The 20005-nt window shown below is 41.6% G+C and overlaps 1 protein-coding gene across 2 annotated transcripts; it reads left to right on the top strand.

Annotated features, from left to right (window-relative positions):
• The first annotated feature begins 330 nt into the window (after positions 1-330).
• rab12 (RAB12, member RAS oncogene family) lies at positions 331-18008 on the top strand. 2 transcript variants are annotated; one of them, XM_015353653.2, is made up of 6 exons: positions 331-860; positions 4831-4891; positions 9387-9525; positions 10656-10745; positions 13945-14049; positions 15656-18008. In XM_015353653.2, exons 1-6 carry the CDS (start codon positions 557-559, stop codon positions 15767-15769), a joined length of 813 nt encoding a protein of 270 aa, XP_015209139.1. In that variant the 5' UTR covers positions 331-556; the 3' UTR covers positions 15770-18008. The 2 variants fall into 2 exon arrangements, with proteins under 2 accessions (XP_015209139.1, XP_006633935.1); XM_006633872.3 differs by having other exon boundaries at positions 346-794.
• The last annotated feature ends 1997 nt before the right edge of the window (positions 18009-20005 follow it).

Raw genomic sequence — 20005 nt, forward strand, 5'->3', positions numbered from 1 at the left:
TTTACAGTGGGTACATACTGTACAAGTATAAATTATAATGACTGGGCCGAGCACAACACACGTCTTAGTTCTAATACAACCACGTCTACCCAGAGAATTATTCAACTATGACACGTATATACTCGTCTTTGACGTTACATGCGTCGCACATCCAGATTTCTCGACTATAGAACAAAAAAAAGAACTGTTATGACTTGAGAGTCCCACTACTTTTGGAGGAAAACGCGAAACTCCCTTTGCTTTGCCGTGCAGTAGGATAGACGTCGCGTTGATCCAGGTCTTCCTTGCCTGCAGGTGGAGCATTTTTTTTCCCCTTCCCTCCCGTTTGCTGTCGCCAACCCTGTATTCCTCCCCCGATCCCGACTTTCTGGCCTATGACGTAAGGCGCCGTTTCCTTTTGCCGACTGCAGGACAACAACTGGGAACAGGAGAGAGAGAGGGGAAAAAAAAGTTTCGGCAACTCTCAGGCGACGAGAACGAGTAAGGAAAAAAAGTTGCGCCTTGGGCTCTGAGTCGGCTCCTCGGAACAGCAGGGCCGCCCGATGAGGGATTGGTGATGGATCCCAGGAACGACATCCAGCGGAGAGGCGGCGGCGGCGGGGCGCACACCGGGGTCTTCCTCGGCGGGTCCCCGGCTCTGACCGGCGCCCAGTCCCGCCGGAGGAAGATGCCGCCCCGGCCGGCCGACTACAAGCTGCAGGTCATCATTATCGGCTCCCGCGGCGTCGGCAAGACCAGCCTGATGGAGAGATTCACGGACGACACCTTCTGCGAAGCCTGCAAGTCCACCGTGGGTGAGGGCATGACCGCCTCTCGCCGTCTCGATGGGAGCCCCTGGTGTCTGTTGTCGCTACCGGCCGGTAATAATTAAAATAGGGAAAGAGCCCGCAGCATGATTTGGAAAAGGTTTACTTAACCGGCTGTAGTGCACTCAAATCAGTACGGATTTGGTCATTTTTCGATACGATCTTAGCTTTTAGGAAGTAATCAATAATCTTCACAAAAGTGTCACACGTCATATTGTAAATTTAACCCGATTTTATTTTTTTATTTTTTTTTCCCCTGCTGTTGGTGATCATAATTACTCGTATTTAAAAAAAAAATTGATAGTTTTGTAGGTCTCATGTTTTCAACTGTTACAACAAGTGTAACAACTTGTCCGAAATGTGTTTTTGTTTCAGTCATCGTGATTAATGTCAAATCCCAGTTATTTAATCGTTAATAAGGCCTGCTCAAACAGTAGGCTTTGATTGAGCACGAGTAAGTCTTATTAAGTGTTGTACCGTCAGGTCTGCTCTGATATCTGTAATGATTTTTTATAGTGCTGTTTACTCTTTAGTTTGGTGTTGTCCCAGCAGCACAGAGCAAATCTGACCTTTCAAAACTTCTTGATAGACGATTGAGGCCAGACAACTTATTTAAACTGTTTATAGCTATTCTTATTTTGAGATAACTGAGAATCACAAAGATCTACTACAGCAGAGTGACGAAAATGGCTGAGAGGTGATATAAATCGCCCTTTTTACAATAGGTTAAATTTTGTGTGATGTCGCAATGAATTTGCTCCTCTTTTGATGAGAAGATTTGGTCTTGCTAAGAAATTAGCAAGTTGTAGCTACTTTATGCAGTGAGGTAACCTAGAGTGCTTATATTTATTGATGCGTTAGGTGTTGTCTTGCTTATAACTCAAATCACGTGATATTTAAACCGTATACTGTTGTTTAAATCACTCAAGGCTCAGAAATAGGCTTGACTAACAGATACAGAGAAAGAAATCAGAGAGGAAAGTGTGAGTCAGAGCTTGAAAAGAGCAAAAGGATGTAGAGACTGCACATCGGGGCAGAGCAGTGGCTCTGTGGCTCAGGATCTGTGCCTGTGGCCGGAAGGTTGCTGGTTCAAATCCCGCGGCCGACAGAGGAATCCTACTCTGTTGGGCCCCTGAGCAAGGCCCTTCACCCCAGCTGCTCCAGGGGCGCCGTATAAATGACTGACCCTGCGCTCTGACCCCCAGCTTCTCTCCCTGTCTGTGTGTCTCATGGAGAGCAAGCTGGGGTATGCGAAAAGACAAATTCCTCATACAAGAAATTGTATGTGGCCAATAAAGGAATCTTATCTCCTTATTTTAGAGGAAGTTTAATGATAGGGGAACTGCTGTTCTGAATTTGGCAGGGTTCTGGGAAAACCCTCATGAAAGGCTTAAGGAAACCTCAGGATTCGTTGTCATTCATGTCTTCCTTGAAGCACATTATCAAACACAAGACTTGGACACTAGAATCAGCTAGCAGAGCACGGTACGGTACACGTTTCCTTGCTTGGCGAGACAGGAGGTGGTGGAGGGGTTGTGACAAGGCACGCCGCCAGTGCCTGCTGTCGACACGAGGCCATGTGAGTGTTCACGAGACAGCAGCTGGGACCGGTGTGAGGGGCCGGTGAACAGGCAGGTTCTTCGCGAAACTGGCCGCCATTATTTTGAACTGGGCTTCAGCTGTCCCTGACGGCCTGACCCGTTAACAGCTGAGATTAAAATGGCAGTGTCTGCGGACAGCACGGTCAAGACTCCCGGGTATGCGTCAGGGCTGTGTGTTTTTCAGCACTGAGGTATTCTGGGAATACCGAGGTGTTGTTGCTTCGACTGAACACCAGAGATAAGGCCTGTGCGTCTCTACATGCTGGATTGACTTTGTGTCTTTGGAATGCCAGGGCTACAATCTGTCTGGAATGTTGTAATTAAGCCCTACTGTTCTCTTAGAATATAGGAGAATACTGGCATATACTATGGATGTGTTGTGTCATATATAGCTGTTTAACAGCCAGCTGTCTCCTCCTTAAAAATGGGTTGCAGCCATGATTGAGGAAGTTTGTCTAGTATGCGTGACGCCTTCTGCCGTCTTAGAAAAACTGTTCAGCTGCCGAGGGGTGTGTATGCTGTCTGTGACATCACGTTAGGGTTCTTATTTGAATCAGTTCTTTAAGACTGAGTCAATTCTGCACTTGAAAAGCTGAACAATTCTTAGAGGAAACTATGCTCAGGGGAAAAAAAACAGTTCTGCACGGGCCACAAGTTGATGCACTACACAGCCTGCCCCGCTGTACAGCAATCAGGAAAAAAGGCCATCTTGAACTGCCTTTGACATCAGCGTCAGTGGCACAATATGAAAGAGCAGAAAAGGTATTAGTTCTGCAAATGTGCCAGTGAGGTCAGGGACGACAGTGAAGAATGTTGTTCTTTCTGTTAGCCATCCCATACAGGGTGTTTCAAAACATTTCAATAATATTGTACATATGTTTTTCTATGTCTCTTAACAGGTGAATTTTAAGTCGTTCTTTATTTTGTTGGAAGTCTGGTTATGTATACAATTGCCGATCTAAAAAAAAACTAAACTATATTGTCTCTTTCCACTTTACTTGTCCTCATACCAATCTGGAAGATATTTAATACTTATCATGAAATGCATAGAAGAATTGATTTTCAATTTATCTGCATTTGTACCTTTATAACAATTCATAATGTCTTGAAGAATTCCTGGAAAAAAATCATGAATTATTTCTTTTATTGAGCTTGTAAAATTCTTTCTTGGTAGTTTGTATATTACTTTGCACAAAGTACTCTATTAAAATGAAGAGATGCTATTCTTTTTTAGTTCTTTATATCGCATCTTCTGTCTATATGTGCCAAAGTTGTTTTTTTTGTTTCATTACAAACCAGTCCTAGTTTTATAATGGAACACGTAATAGGTTAATTCCATGCTGAAAAGAGAAGAAAAAAACAATGTTTCGGCCGTGGAAGAAATATCATCTGTGAGGCCTTTATCTTCTTTTAGTAACTACTGAGAATTCGTTGAGTTTAAAAAATAATTTGCCTGATTAACAGAACACAGTAACCCTTTAGATTATAGCCTTCCATGCTATTGATAATAAACCAGCCTCATAACTGAATTACACAGTGACCTGTGTCTTTATAAGTTCATTCTACTTAATTCCTTCAGTCACACAGTCTGGTCCACAGCAGGCAAGTCTTGAGGAGGACAGTAGCATGGTTGAGACCAGCTGAGGAGACAAATGAGGAGGACAATGTGATTTGCAAAAGTCAGCTTTGCAGATCTGAGTGCATCTTTAAATTTCCTCACACAGTCTGTTTTTCACTTTTTTGTGCTAACGAATCAGTGTCAATTATAAAATAGCCTTGCACATATGGCACATATGCCATTAGGCTTTCCTGATATTCTGATAGATTGTGTCCACTGTGTAACCTGTTCTACAGCAGGTAGCCATATGCCTCTGTGTTCACTGGGAGACTTTGGTACAGGACTGGAATTTTAAGTTGCCCATAATTTGAAAGATGTTAAATTGTAATTTTAAGCATTTGCAGAGATGAAATTCTGGGTGTAAATGTACATTATCTGTTTACTATGAAGCCTAACCAAGAATGACACTAGACAGATCTGTGACACTGCTCAGCTCTTCAGATCGTCCGATGTGGGCAGGAACAGGGAAAAGCTGATCAGTATTGCATATTTACTATGCAAGGGCATCGATTACCAATTGTCTTCCCAGCAAGGATGCTGAATTTACTATGTAATATCTTTCAATTTAAGAGCAGTTTTGTCCTAGTGAATGTAGAGTCCTATATCATCCAGTGTCTTCCTCACCTTCTTCCCTTTATATTTTTTTGTCAGTATTTTTCTTATTTAAAATACACTCTGATTTGACCTGTGTTTCTGTAACTGTATGTTCACCTTTTCTAGCTCGGATTTGATTTCACTGCGATTGTTTTCTTACCATTCCTTTTCTGCCTTCCCTTCCTGCGTCTTTTTTTGTTGTTGTTTATAGGAGTTGATTTTAAAATCAAAACAGTAGAGCTAAGAGGAAAGAAAATCAGGTTACAGATCTGGTAAGTAATTCGGAGCCATTCTGCTCTTAGTCACCCCTGGTTTGAAGCTACATAGAGCTTTTAACGTACTAGCAATTTACCAGTGGCTGAATTAACACTGTTCCTGAACACTAACGTGAACATTTTCTCTGAAACTAATTGCTGCTTGTCAAACTTAAGTGTTTTTAGTGTCAGGGTTTGTTCCAAAACTTCATTTTCATTTGCCTGATGTTTGGTGTGTCCATGATGTGCCTGTGATTGTCATTGTGCAGTAAGAAGAAATGTTCTGCTTGGAGCTGCTTACATCGTCTATAGTTAAATAAAAAAGACCCCGTTAGACCGTATGAAAATCTCTTTTGCTCTGCAGTAGAAGTATTTTCTCTTTTTCGGATTCTTCTCTGTCACAAAAAAAGTAGTAGACTGTGATTTTTCTGATCTGCTCTTGCTGGCTTCTGTTTGGGAAAATCTCCTGGAGCCAAACGGTTTGGCCAAATGAGTGGAAGAGTGGAAGAGGGCCATTGAGTGGAAGAGTTCAGTAAATGAGACGTTATGACGGCTATTTGGTTGTCACATTATAGAAATAAACAATATGCAAATGTGTCCACATTGGTAACAAAAGCTTGGGCGGAGGACAACCCTACCCTTCCTTACCTCCAGACACCTGAGCATGAGCCTCATGTTTCCAGTGTCCCTTCCAAACAGTTGCTTGCCCTTGGTCCTCCATTAGCCCTGTGAAGCTCTATGTAAAGCAGCTTCTTTGCTGACAGTATTCCTGCACACTCGTTTCGGATTGGCACAGCTTCCTGCTCCTCTGCTCATCCAGGAATCCCAGACCACACGAACAGATCCTTTCGCATAATGACTTTTTTTTTTGTACGCTGGTGTTCTGGGGTCCAGGAAGCCCTAGCCTTTCCCCAGTTCTGCTCACCTAAACACCAGAATCGTGTTTCGAAAACACAGTGTTAATTGCTTTTCCGTCTTCACTGGGGACGTCTGAACTACTGAAGGGTTTCAGCCATCGCAGGGATGAAATTCCTCCTCTTATCCATGCAGAAGCTGTTCAGCTCCTCAAGGTCACACTTCCTGGATTTGTAATGTAATTTCTTCAGAAATTGATGTTATAAATAGTCACGACCAATGAAGAGCACTTATTTTTCTCTGTGGTCATCGTGTTTGATGCTTGTCTTGTATTTGTTGTCCTGTTGTAAAGACTGTGAGGAAGACTGAGCTTCTTGACACAGGACAAATACAGTGTTTTTTTAGCTAGACAAAACTTGGGCTGTGTTTTATTCAACCAAATCATATGGTCACATTTTACTCAGAAGTCAAATGAGTCGCTATTTGAGGTACGTCTTTTCTTCTAACATTGCCTGGGAACTCTGCCACAGACACCATATTCATCCATGCTCTTGCATCAGTTATTTTTATTTACAGCATTTATTTTCAGCGTATGCCACGCATCAGAAAAATTTGAAGACTCTGTGCATACATTTTAAAAAGGTAGTTTTTTTAAAAAAAACTTTCCGTATTGATCAAAAGTTTTAGAGTCGTTTTGATTAATTAATCACTCATGACTGACTGTTACACTCCAGTGATTTTGTTGCATCAGCACTAAATCACCTCGTTAGTGAGAGAAAGGATTGGACTCAGGCGGTGAGGTGATTTAACCCTTGCAATGTCAAACCTGGAGAAAAGAAAGAAGAATGCAGATAGGAACCAATATCCCCCGCTTCACAAGAGAGCTGTATCTTTGTGCCATGTTGGAGGCTGACTTAAACGCACTGCTGCTTGCCATCTGGTGTAATTCAGAGCCAGCAGTTTATAACCTGGCCAAGCACTACAGTCAAACACAGCCCACAGTGATAGACAGCAGTCCTGGAGACACAGGTCTCCTTTCTCCAAATCAAAGGAGATGTCCGAATGTAGTGTGCTGCACCAGAGCGTCTAGTTTCTCTGGAACTTCACCTGGAGTGACAGGTGTCATCCTGCCTGAGCGGTGCTCCATTCACCACCTGGACCTCCAGTGCTGCCCTTCTTGTAGGCTCATCCGGGCGGAGCTGAGGCTGAGGATCTGTGCCTGTGGCTGAAAGGTTGCTGGTTCGAATCCCGCAGCCGGCAGAGGAATCCTACTCCATTGGGCCCCTTAGCAAGGCCCCTAACCCCAACTGCTCCAGGGGTGCTGTATAAATGGCTGACGCCAAGCTTCTCTCTCCCTGTCTGTGTGTTTGTGTGTCTCATGAAGAGAAAGCTGGGGTATGTGAAAAGACAAATTCCTAATACAAGAAATTGTATATGGCCAATAAAGTGATCTTATCTTATCTTATCCTGACATGACAGCATTCCAGCAGGGCAGTGCGCCTGCAGAGAGAAGGCCACTGTGTCTTACAAGATGAGAACAGGACAGTAATGATGTGGGTACCCCATACGCCAGACACGAGCCGTATTGACAATCGGTGCAGTGAGAGTGGACAGTGTGTAGCATTTCTGGCGCCGAGGCTGGTGAACAGGCACCTGCCCGTTCAGGTTCTACAAAAGGAAAAAGGAATAGGACCAAATTCCACGAGACAACATCAAAGTATACTGCGTATCACAGGCTTGTGTTTCTTACAGCAGGGATCACACACATTACGAACCTGTGACCTTTCACAGTAAACTCCCCGTTCATCGACCTGTTGACCACAGATACTGTACAGTATGAGCAAGATGGATTTATCTGTGTCAAGGCAATTCAACAAACAGTGAACGATTCGTGAACGTGTTGCAGTTAGGAGTTATAATTCTTTTGAGGCTCAATATTTTTAGTCTATGAATCGGTTTGAACATTGTACATTTGCAGAAATGTGGAATTATTTTTAGTTACGCTATTTGTCTATTCAGTATCCCTTTCCATATGATATTTAATCTTAATTTGTAAAGGTTGAAAAATCGTGATGTACACCAACATTTTCTTTACTGTGTATAAAAGAAACACTTCCAGCTAATCCACTTAGAAAGTAAACTTGCATGCAGATTAAGAGCAAGAACTCTTCTTGGAACTCTTGGGGCTGAAATTGAAAATTGAAAAATTCAGACGACATCCTCGGCCTGCATCACAGATTGAAGCGTGATGCCTGGATCTCAAGACAGAAAGTTTGTGCGTCGTAGCTAGAGGATCTGAAGGCAGTTGTTTTCTATTTCCTGTACTTTAGCAGGAAAAGCAGAGCAATGGATTTTGAGCAGTTTTTATCTGTGTTCGTTGCAACATTCGCATCGCGTTGGGCTTGTACTGCATGGTACTCCTGGAGTGGCTGTGCTCAGTGGTTTGTGTTTGCTTGCTATAATAATTTGTGAACTGACTCTGGCTCACTAACTCCACCCTGGCAGGACTCCAGCACATTTGTTTGTCTTCCTCTCGTCCAACTTAACACCCTCATCCTTGGCTGCATCAGTGTCCTAACTTTAGATATCCATGTGACGTCTCCATTCACCGTCTGCATGGCTCTAGGGAAGAGTCATGTAACAGAGTTCAGGGCTCGCTTGTGAAAGTGTCTACAACAGGTAATTAAAGTTATTAAAAATTTTGCTCAAAGTCTCAAAGCTGAAGCAACAGTTTCAAGTCATTATATGCGTTTTATTCTCTCTGTTCTGTAGCCTGGCTATATTTAAGCTAGTTTAGTTATCCCAAATAGGCTGCCATTTTATAAATGATGAAGTATGTCTGCACCCTCATGGGAACCATGATGATGAGCTGACAGTCTCTTCCAAACCACCTGCCATTTGGGACATCCATGTTATGGGCTCCACAGTAACGTACAGGATGTTCAGTGCCGGTTGGCAGAGAGACACATTCCGCACTGATTTCACTACATCCTGCCCAGGATTGCAGACCCGGCCAACCGATCTCAGCCCCACCCCCTGCGGGGCTGAGCCTTTGGCAATATCAGCCCTGACATGACCTGGGTTCAAACCCACCAAGTCTCTTCTGCATATTTAGTTTGCAGAAGTTCGAAGTTTATTCAGTTTGAGACTCGTGGGCAACTTCGCAGCCTTTTTTAAAGCTCATTCTCATGTTGTAACAATCTACATATTAGTCCCTTGAAACATTTTAAATAGTTCTTAAACGTTTTTTTTTTTTAATTCTAATGTAGTCTTGAGTGCCACTGTGATTTCTAAATCTCATTCAGAAAACCTCTTGATAGTTGATTGTTTTTGTGTCAGTAGTCTACCTGCATCGGTACAAGTAAAGGTTTATTCCATGCTGAAAAGAGAAGAGAGAAAATGCAGTGTTTCGGCTGTGGAGCCTTCTTCTCTTTCCAGCAGGGAATAAACTCTTACTTGTTCCTTTGCAGCCTACGCATGCAGACGCAGCTCCCTCCTTGAACTACGTCTGCCTGTATCACCATGTTTCCAGGCTAATGAAATTAATACAATGATTTCCTTTCTAGAAATTCACCAGCCTCGTGTGTTTTTGCGTGTTTGATCTGTGAAGAATGCCAGCTGATGGCAACTGGCAATAACAAATGCTTCATCTGTGTAGGGACACAGCTGGTCAAGAGAGGTTCAACAGCATTACCTCTGCCTACTACAGAGGTGCCAAGGGAATAGTATTAGTATACGACATCACTAAGGAGGAGACCTTTGAAGACTTGCCCAAATGGATGAAAATGATTGACAAGGTACAACAATGTAGAAAACAAAATCAAAGAAGTATTCCAAAGCGCGTATTCTTCAACTAGACTTAGCTTTAACATGTAATACTATAGTGACTTGAGCCATTTTCCTTTTCGTATCAGTGTCATATTTGATTTATGAAACGAGATGGTTTGTGACAGGAAAAGTGTGACGGGGATTTGACCAAAACTTACATTTCAGGCTTAATATAAATCTTCACAGACTAGAGACCCTTTTATTTAACTTCTGAATCTCGAAGTCCTAATAGAAAATAATCTACACTACATCAATTTGATTATACTTTCAAATCCCCTTAGTGTTGTGACATTTGCAGACGTTTTTACAGTCGCACCATATATGAGAAGATTAAAGGGCTAAAGTCTCACAAATATACCACAATCATACAACATAAATGATGATATGATCTCTCAAAAAATCCTAAAGAACATATTCTGGATAGCAGCCCTTTTGTCCAAGGGCACATTTTGGTTCTAGGTAATAGATGAACAATTTATTACACAAAATCACATTGCATTTGTAACTGTGCGCATACATAGAGTCTGTAGAACATTACACCAAAAAAATCCTTTAATAAGATTCGTCTGTGTTTTTATGATTTGAAAGATTAGTTCCCAACAAACCTCAGGGACCATCTGCAGAGACACAAGGGCTTTAAAATGGCACCAAGATTGTGTCTGTAGATAGTTTTAGATAAATTTTAGATAGTCATGCTAAAATCATATTGATGTCACGTGGAATGACCTTATTTTCTTGTAGTGTGAGGATCTCTTGCTTTGCAGACGTTCCTCATGTTTTGAAGCCAAATTAAATTTACCTTCATATTTTGTGCAAGCTTGTTATTGTGCCGTGATCAACCCATACCTCCCCCTTGTCCTTTAAATCCAAGATGAATGAATACAAATAAAATAAGTAAAATAAGAATCAGCATTTGTTATTGTCCTGATTGACGTCACACTGACCTGTCAAAACAGGCAGTGACATTAATCCGTTATTTGTCCGTGAATCAGTATTACATAAAGACCTTTTAAAAAAAATAGCACAGAAAAGGAATATCAGTAGGTTTGTAGATCATGTCTAACGTCTTCCAAACATGATCTGGCCTTTCCTCATACAGTACGCTTCGGAAGACGCAGAGCTGTTACTTGTTGGGAACAAGCTGGATTGCGAGACGGACAGAGTGATCTCACGACAGCAAGGGGAGAAGGTAGGTGGCAAAGGGCCCAGAGAGATCTGCAGCCAGCCGGGGAAGATTCGATAACATGGGAACAAGTAAAGGTTTGTTCCATGCTAAAAAGAGAAGAAAAGAAACGCAACATTCTGGCTGTGGAGCCTTCTTTGGGTGTCACGCTAACTTTCCTCTCCTTTCAGCAGGGAATAAACCCGTTATCTGTTCCTTTGCAGCCTACGCATGCTGACGCAGCTCCCTACTGGAGCTACTTCAGCCTAGATAACGTGTGTCCACTATCCCACTTTCTTCCATTAAGTGCTTCAGTTTTTGTATTGGTCCCGTTGGGATTCATTGTGTTGTCCAGAGCCCCTGGAGAGCAACAAGCCAGCAGGTGTGGGAAACCAGCAAGTCACCCGTTTCTTTTTTCGCCAGTTAGTTGTGTGATATACATACCTATTTTGGCATCTCTGTGCTTTGTTCAAGTCTCGGCTCGTCACCTGCGACCATTCACCTGTAGTTCGTCATGGGCGGTTTGTGTCATTTAGAAATTGTCGGCCCTCGAGAGCCAGAGCTGCCATAATTGAGACTATGGCTTGTGTCATGAATCAGGATCTAACAAGTTTTCCCATTCCTTAGAAAGGTGTGACTTAGGCTGATTTATAAGACTTACTGGGCTGGGGCTCTGCAGGTCCGGGGCTGGAGATGCCTGACCCAAAGCACAGCTAACTTCTGTAAGATCACACATTTCCTGTTTCACTCTATGGGCTGAATTGTTGGTGCATTAAGAATTTCATTTTAATTTCAATCTGCTCATTATAAACAGTATTTTACAGAAACACATTTATCTTTCTGTAAAATACTGTTTCTTCATCACCAGCAAGAGAGGATAAAATAGGTTACAGAGTCTTAACTTCAAACAGGTTGTAGTGGAGCGAAATATTCTCTTTGTCTGATGCTAGAATTATAAAACCGGAATACTTTTCCAGTGAGGACTCATTGAAGTGCCTTTTTAAGTGTGCTGTTTCTGTGTTTTACTAACATTGAAAAAAAAAATCCAACACACCCTACATTGCAACTCCTCAATTTGGGAATCTGAGGAATTAGAGTTGGGAGTTGAATATTCATGTGATGTGATAATGATGTGATTTAAATTATTGTCCTTGTATTTTATTCTGAAAGGCACTTTGGTGCCTTTAAGTTACATTACTTAAGAAACAGCGTAAGTAAAACACAGCAGAAAATAAATCAGAAAAGGCTCTTTTAAATTGGCAGGTGAAGAGGGACTCTGGAACTCAGTCAGTATGCCCTTAAAACAAGCAGTGCCACAGCTGAAGTGGTGGAGAGCTGATGAAGCCACTGCTAAGGGTACCTTTTGAAAAAGAGAAGTTCTTCCTCAGACAGCTGCTATCCATTGACAAGGCACCTCTGAAGTTTCACTTCTTTAGGCAGATTTCAGGACATAAAGGGAACTTGCCTGACAAGGTTCAAGTGCACTTGCTTGGACAGAATGAATATTGACTGAGCCTAATAAATGTTAGACCAGTCATACAGAATACAATCAAAACGCCTGTTCAGATAGACTACATGCCACTTTCCTGTGACCCCTGTTCTATTGTTTCCTTCCGTTTCTGTTTCAGTATCGGATATGGGTGCATTAAGCCATTTAAATGAGGAAGACATTCATATTTAATGAAGAATAATGCAGAAATTAATTAATCTTTAATGTCTTTTCACTTGGGGGGGACATGCAGAACGAGCTCATAGTTTTTAATAGCTAATTGATCCAGGGGTTTTATCCAGCTGTTAAAGAAGCCTGGGCATCAGCTTCAGCAGCATGGCTCAGCGCCTTATTCCAGACCCCACAGCCTTTTGTGTATATTATGAATGCCTTCAATTCCCTTTGTTAAATGCCACTTTCCTGCCACTTTATATACTGGAGTGCTCTGGTTCAGAGAGATGTGTTCTGTGACCATTGACAGTGGTCAGGAAACAGAAGGGCCTTGTAAGAAGCAAGGATCAAATTGGCCACTCCTCGGGAAATTTTAATTCTATTATCGAGAGAATCTGTGCCAAGGTCTCTGGCTTTAAGCTGATAAATGTGATGACTGTGGTGAAGGAAGGGAAGTTTCTTTTTTGACCGGCCTTCAAGTATAAGCTGTTTCAGGCTGTTTTTGAGGAGATGGACAGTGCATATAAGGACATTCAGCTTCAAAGCAGTGTTTGTTGGGGAAGGACTTGGCACGCTTTGTGGGCTGTCTGGGTGCAATCAGGATCTTTTGGTCAGTAAAATATCAAAACTACCCCAAACTGGTTGATGACAAATGAGTAGCATAACTCATGTTATTAACTAAAAACCCTGTGCATCTAAACCCCCCATCTGCTGGGTACAGGCCAAACGGTGTGGCTCATTCTGAAACATGGAAGGCATCTTCTTCCAAAACTTGCCATTTTTATTCAGGACATTGGCACCTGTTTCCCAGAATTCAAAGAACCATCGAAGCAGCACACTGCAGTGTGGCTGAGATTGGAACGACATCCCAGAACACGCTTCAGGATCTCCTGCCAGATTTAAGGGTTTCCAGTATTTTGGTCTGATGCTTCCTTTCTGATCTGGATACCAGAGACGTGGATTTTCCCGTCTTTCAGTGGAAGGGTGTTGAGGATTGCGAACTGCAGGTCCTTGAATGGGAGGACTCAGAATTGTGGGCCTCGACGTTTAGGGAAGTGTGACGCTTGGTTGAGTATACCAGGTCAGGTCTCAGGGCCTCTGTCATGACCCGTTGGAGGTCCCTGCCTGTGAAATTTGACTGATGTAGGAAAGTCCATTAAATAAGTAAACTGTTAAGAAATTTGCCTGGTCCTGAATTTGATCAGTGTTATTGAATTGTTTTTTACAACCTTTGCAGTGTTTGCTAACACTCCTGTTTTTAAATGATTTCCGTGAACATGACCTGTGTTCCTGTATTTTTCTCAATATACTCTGTTACAGGTTTGCTATAGTACATTTATGCAAGTAATTACTATAATAGAGCTAATGTTGTGCATATGACGGGTCTGTCCTCATGTAACACAGAGTGTTTTGTATACAGCAGCTGACAAGTGAAGGCTAGATTTTTGGAGTGACTTGCAGCAATGTGCAAATGCATTGTCAGTGGGCGTTTGTATGCAGGTTGGTACATTTTTAGATTTTAGCTGCCATTATGATTCTGAAACAATGTTAATTTTTCTTTTGCAGTTTGCTCAGCGGATATCTGGAATGCGATTTTGTGAAGCAAGTGCCAAGGATAATTACAACGTCGACGAGATATTTCTAAAACTCGTTGATGACATTCTAAACAAGGTCTGTATACTAGTAGCCTAATTCTTGTGTTTCAGTCTCAGCTTCATTTTCACAGTTGCCTTGTTGGGAGTGACACCTCGACGTAGTGGAATTTTACACGTAGGCTACAAAGGAGCTGCTTGACATTTGGGAATGGCTGCCTACAAACATTTCATGTTTTCAGTAGCTAGCAGCCAAGCTGGTGCTGCGAAGGAGGATGTTGTCTGCCACAGTTACCTTGTGGGCATTATGGAAACTGCTTTCAGCTTTGGATACTTCGGTTAGAATTGTGTGCTCACTCTATATATAAGCTACAGGAGTTACTGTTCCTTCCTCCCTTTGGTGTGTGATTGATGCATTGTGAGATGAAAGATCTTTTCTGTGAATATCAAGAGAATTTCTGTCATTAGTGAAGTGGTTCACACTCCGTGTCAGTCAGATGGAGTGATCACAACCCAACAGCAGTTTTGCCTCACAGAAGGCTTTGTATTAATATGTGTGACCATAGTACCTTATTTTTAGAAGTATTTGAGACTTTTTTTTTCCAGACATCTGTTTAAAACCCTAAATGATTTCCAAAAGTGTGTTTGTAATTGTTGTTTTTAATTATTCTAGGGACAAAGTCTGCCCTTACTAAAGATTTACAATGGTCACATTGTTGTACGTTATGTACTGCCCTGTAAGAATAGGCCACTTATTTAGGGACGGCATGTTCTGTTTACTCTTTAAAAGCCACATCAATTAATAAAAAAAAAAACGAATTTTGAAAATACTCATGGATAAGAGTTTGCATAATGTATTTTGATTTCATATCCTCTGCTATTTTATGTGACTCAGCTTTCTTTTTCTGAGCAGGAAAATGACTGTGTAAACATTTCTTCTGTAGTGACATCTTTGTTCTAGAGTTCACAACAGGACTGTAAATCTGTTTAAATGCTCTAGATTTGTGGTTAATTAAAACTCTGCTGAAATGTTGAGACACTTGCAGGTAGGAGGATAAATACAAAAATTATAAGCAGAGTGATGTTGTCCAACAAATGTGGAATTATGGTGCCAGGCAATAATACTGTACATGAGCCTGTAAAGGCGTCTCCAGTCATTCCCCACACTGCTGACAGAGAATCCAGAGCGTTAGTTCAATACAGAAGCAAGACCAAGCTGAGATGTAGATGCTGGGCAGTGAGTACTGGGGCAGGAGGCATGAAAGAGGCTCATTTACCAGCTAGTCTCATGATCGTAGTCTGTTGCGTGGGTAATTTGAAAGTTGTGCGTGACAGCCTTCAACGCCGTTTTATTCCACTCTGCTGTTCTTCCTTACAAGACCTAGTCGGCCAGACCGAATCACAAATCGGTGCATGTTAACCATGCAGATGTCGAGAGCGTACTGTGCGTCAGGAATCAATGCCAGCACTTCATCTGGAAAGAATCAGGCTTTCATTGTGATAGGATTTCACCTGGAAAGTCACAGGTTTCCTAGGCAAAAACAGGGTGATGTGAATAAATATTGTGTAAACTGTTTTGTTAAGCCTTTATTTGTACTGCTGAACTTGAACTAGCTTACGAATTGTAACTGTCTTGCGGGGCTGTTTTTTTTACCCACGGTAACCATGTATATTTTGTGTTGCAGTTGCCTCTAGAAATTCCGAACCGGGAGCTGTCGAACAGCATCCTCTCCCTGCAGCCTGAACCCGAAGTTCCCCCTGAGCTACCCCCACCTCGCCCCAATCTGAGGTGCTGCTGAGGCCTTCGTCGCCCATGTGTCTGTTCCACAGTCGAGCTGTGAACCGTTCCTGCCGGGCGTGGGCAGAAAAGACCGGGCTGGGAGAGCGTTGAGGGGGCGAATCCGTTTATCTGAAGTTCTTTCTTTCGTTTTCATACCGTACGAGACGCAATACAACGATACCTACGCAAGCACATACCTTAGCCCTGCTCTCTACCTCACGGTTAGTAACACAGTGGCTCTGAGATCCCACGAATGCCTTCCCATTCTTAACTGCTGTGTGGCTCAGAAAAATCGTTTATACCCATCGGAAGCTAGAGAGCATGTCCATATCGCTGTCTCGTAAGCCAGAGAAGCAATTTCTGGAGAGGTTTAGTTCAGGATTTTAAAATACTTCTGCTAAGCAACCTACTGGCAGCTGTGAGTGTAAATTGCAAGAGTGGAGACATGCAGGTGCAGAGCCTCTCTCTCAGTCAATGACCTTAGTCGCCTTAAAGCTTGAAAAATCACAGTATTATGACGGGCAGCGGTATTCCTAATCTGTAAAGTCAACGTGTCAGTGATAATCTGTACATTATAGTACATGCTGTATTTACATAAATTAAATGTAAATGTACTTTTCAGTCCCTCGGAGACAGTCTTGTTTTAAGGGAAAATTTGACTGACATGTTTTCTGTGGTTTCAGGAGTGCTTTCAGTTTGTTTTAAACTATTTTTTGCCTTACAATACAATGGTATTTGCTGAGCAAGCTGGCATGAATGGTTCCATTTTTTTCCCTGTTTTGCACTACAATCAGTTGAGACTAGTTTGGACAAGGTATGAGGGCATCGCATAAGAAACTACATGCTAACTAGTAATGTGTAGTGCTTATTTGCAGCGCTAATACATAGTTTATTTTGTGTCAGGATTTTTTTGTGATCCTATCCTTTGAGAGGACAACAGTATTACATGTTTGCATACAATAGCAGGTGGGTGAATATTACAGCTAAGTTTATAAATCTTTTTCTTTATTTTGGCTAAACATTATTCTGAAGAATGTTTGGGAAATGCACTCAATGTTTTGGAATTCCCCATTTTGGACACTAAGCTGAATATATGGTGATATTTATTGACATATTGAAAAGGGATATACGTCAAGGCCATACTAAAACGTTTTGGGGTTCGTATCAGAAAATTTCAAATTTGATTTTACAACTTAACTACACATTTTTCTTTCTGTAGGTTTCCTGCAATTTAAGTAAAACCGATCAAAGTCATACAGTATTAAATCTGCGTTGATTAACTCATTGTAGAGTTCAGTTTAGAGAATAGTCTTTTAAAATAGTTTGATGGCATAATAAGACTGATGTTTGACTGATAAGCACTTCTTGTGCGTGACTTCCAGTGGTAAAGGAGTTTCTTACATGAAGGTAATTTGAAACTTGGTGATTTTGGTTTTGTGGCAGCCTACCTGTGTCTTATGTGCTTCCTCATTTATAGAACTAAAAAATTATAATATATCAGCAGGATTTATATGAATACAGAACATTTCTAGTTTAAAAAAGCTTACCAATACATTTGCATCAGACCTGGGGCTATTCCTTCTGGGACTTTGAGATTTGTTCTGTCATTATATTATTCTTCATACGTCACACCATCAGTAAACAAATCGAAAGGTTCAAGCCAGTCATGTGCAGCCACTCTACCCCAACGTGAAAAATGTGAACAGGAAATAAATGCATTGTTACATTTTAAAATGTAAAGCATATACAATATTAAAGTACTTTGTATGTGAAAGAAAGAAGCTTTGAATTTACAGTGTGTAAGATTACATGTGTGTAGATTATGAAACTGTGTTGATGTAAACATGTACACACTACAGTGTACTGAATGTGATGCTCTGCTCTCCTTTGTGGAGTCTGGACTAACTGTAAAAAGTAAAACTCTGTACCGCACTTACAGATTAAGTGCTTTGGTATAACCTGTGTCACTTTGAAAACCCAGTTTTGTTCTGTGCATTTTGTTTAATGCAAATATTGTAAAGGTAAGCCTTTCACTGTTTCTCTTTATAAAGTTAACTTTTACAGAAGTGCATTTAAAGTATTCTTCTCATATTATAAATATAGCAAGTTTCAGACTGTAAATTGAGATACTAAACATTTTAAACCCGATATAAAGCAGGTTTTGTTGGCATGTTCTAAGATGTTTTTGAGGTATTTATAACTTGTGGCATTCTTTAACTAATGAAGTGCAAATAAAATTTTATATTTATTACTCAGCATTTAATGTTGGAACGTTTAATTTATTCTACGTGAAATGTACAAAATTAGATGTACAAGGGTCACCCAGTGTGTAATGCACCACATTTTATAAGGAACGAATTCTCACAGGACAATGCTGTCAGACTGAACTTTTCTGCTTTGTTGCTACTTTCTTGGTGATCCTCTTTTCAATTGAAATGTTAGTCTGAAATGCCGGTAAGTCGCCACCAGGTGGCACTCTAATTCTGGAATATAAGATGTGTCTCGGCTCCTCTTGCCCAGAGGATGGCAAATTTATGCCAGATTCCATGCCAAGGTTCGGTGCTCCTGCTAATCCTCAGTTATTGAAGTGATTTTCACTTTGCTTGAGTAAAATGAAAAAAAAAGTGGAATTAAAAGGATCAGTTCTGTACTGAATGTTTTGGAACAAGGGCCAAAGTCCTGTAATGGCTAGGAATCCAGGTGCCAGAGCAGAGAAGGCCCAATCGAGCCCACGGAGACGTTGTTTATGAACACAGCTCTGTTGATAAAGAGCCCGTACAAGCTTCAAGTGTCCACTAATAAGATCTCTTTATACTTCATTTACAGGAAAATGCAGTATTCATAGGTTTTTCCCTGCTTTTCAAACATGTAATTTTCTGTTTTTTTCTTAAGCGATGTGTGTGTGTGTGTGTAGGGGTGGCACAGTAGCGCACTGGTGAGCCCTCCTCCCTCACGGCTGCTGGGGCCCCGGGTTCGAGTCCAGACCTGGGGTGCTGTCTGTGTGGGGGTTTGTATGTTCTCTCCGTGTTTGTGTGTGTTTTCTCTGGGTGCTCCAGTTTGCTGCCATAGACCAAAGACATACTGGTAGGTTCACGGGCTTCTGGGTGAACTGGTCCGGGTGTGAGTGTGTGCGGATTTGTGTCAGTGTATCTGTCTGCCCTGCGGTGGACTGGTGTCCTGCCCCGGGTGTACCCTGCCTTGCGCCTGTTGCTTGCTGGGATAGGCTCTGGCTCCCCCAGGACCCTGAATTGTAACTGTTAGAAAATGGCTGGATATACTGAAGTTGTGAAAGACAGCATTTCACAGCTGGGGACTCGCTTTAACACTTGCCCATAGATATTGATTTGGACACTGTCCTGAAAAGCTTTCATGGTCAGATTCTAAGTTGAAAGCCTAGGGGAAAATCAAGGATTTTATCAGGTTTTCTCACATTTTTGCTGTTTCTAAATGGACGTCATAGAAGGTAATATTAGGATTGGGGTGTGGGGGGAGCACTATGATCAACTCGAAATGGTATATGTAGCTGGTCAAGTGGTGAATGGGCTAGTAACCACAATGAACCTGAGATTCATGGATAACAGATTTGGCAAACCTTTTCGTATACAACCGTTGTAGTCTGAAAATACAGGTATTATTTTAACAAATGATCTGCTGTCTCTTTAGTGGCCTGCATTATCTCTTGAGCCAGACCTCTTTAATGCACCTGGAAAAGCAATTGATCATCTCCAGCAACACCTGCGATATTAGACAGGCAGGGCACTATCTTGAGAATGAGTGCTGCCAGCTGTGCATTTCACAGTGGTCAATGTTTTCAATTGATCTGGTCAGAAATTCAATAAGTTGACTCCTTCCTGTTACTAGTTTTTGTTGCATCAGTTCCGTTTTACACAGTTTTGCTGTGTTAATGAACCAAATGGTTCATTTACGGTCTCATTTTAATATTTACGGAGGGGATCATACATTCGTTTGATTCCTAGCACCTTCCCTTTGCTGACTGAAAGTCCTGGCATGAAGATAACATGCCTTAGCTCAGTGTATTCAGCATCAGACTTTGCTACAGCTAGCAGCATGTATTGTGTGGTAATCAGTCTTTATTTGTATGTATGGTGTTAGTTCACATGCAAGCCTCAGTAATACATTTTACAGGGTGAACATAGTGATGCCAAAAAGAAACGCAAGATTTTCTTGAATACTATAGTTATAGTTAATGTACTTTCACAAAAAGTGATAAATTTGTTTTAAGCAGTACAGCTGG

The sequence above is a fragment of the Lepisosteus oculatus genome, chromosome 6 (assembly GCF_040954835.1).
Source record: "Lepisosteus oculatus isolate fLepOcu1 chromosome 6, fLepOcu1.hap2, whole genome shotgun sequence".
Lineage (NCBI taxonomy): Eukaryota > Metazoa > Chordata > Actinopteri > Semionotiformes > Lepisosteidae > Lepisosteus > Lepisosteus oculatus.

Bases quoted from the DNA above. Each gene is read 5' to 3' on its own strand.
- rab12 (XM_015353653.2), top strand. From the start codon at position 557: ATGGATCCCAGGAACGACATCCAGCGGAGAGGCGGCGGCGGCGGGGCG. The intron at 4,892-9,386 runs GTAAGTAATTCG...TCATCTGTGTAG, and splicing joins AAAATCAGGTTACAGATCTG to GGACACAGCTGGTCAAGAGA. The intron at 9,526-10,655 runs GTACAACAATGT...TTCCTCATACAG, and splicing joins GGATGAAAATGATTGACAAG to TACGCTTCGGAAGACGCAGA.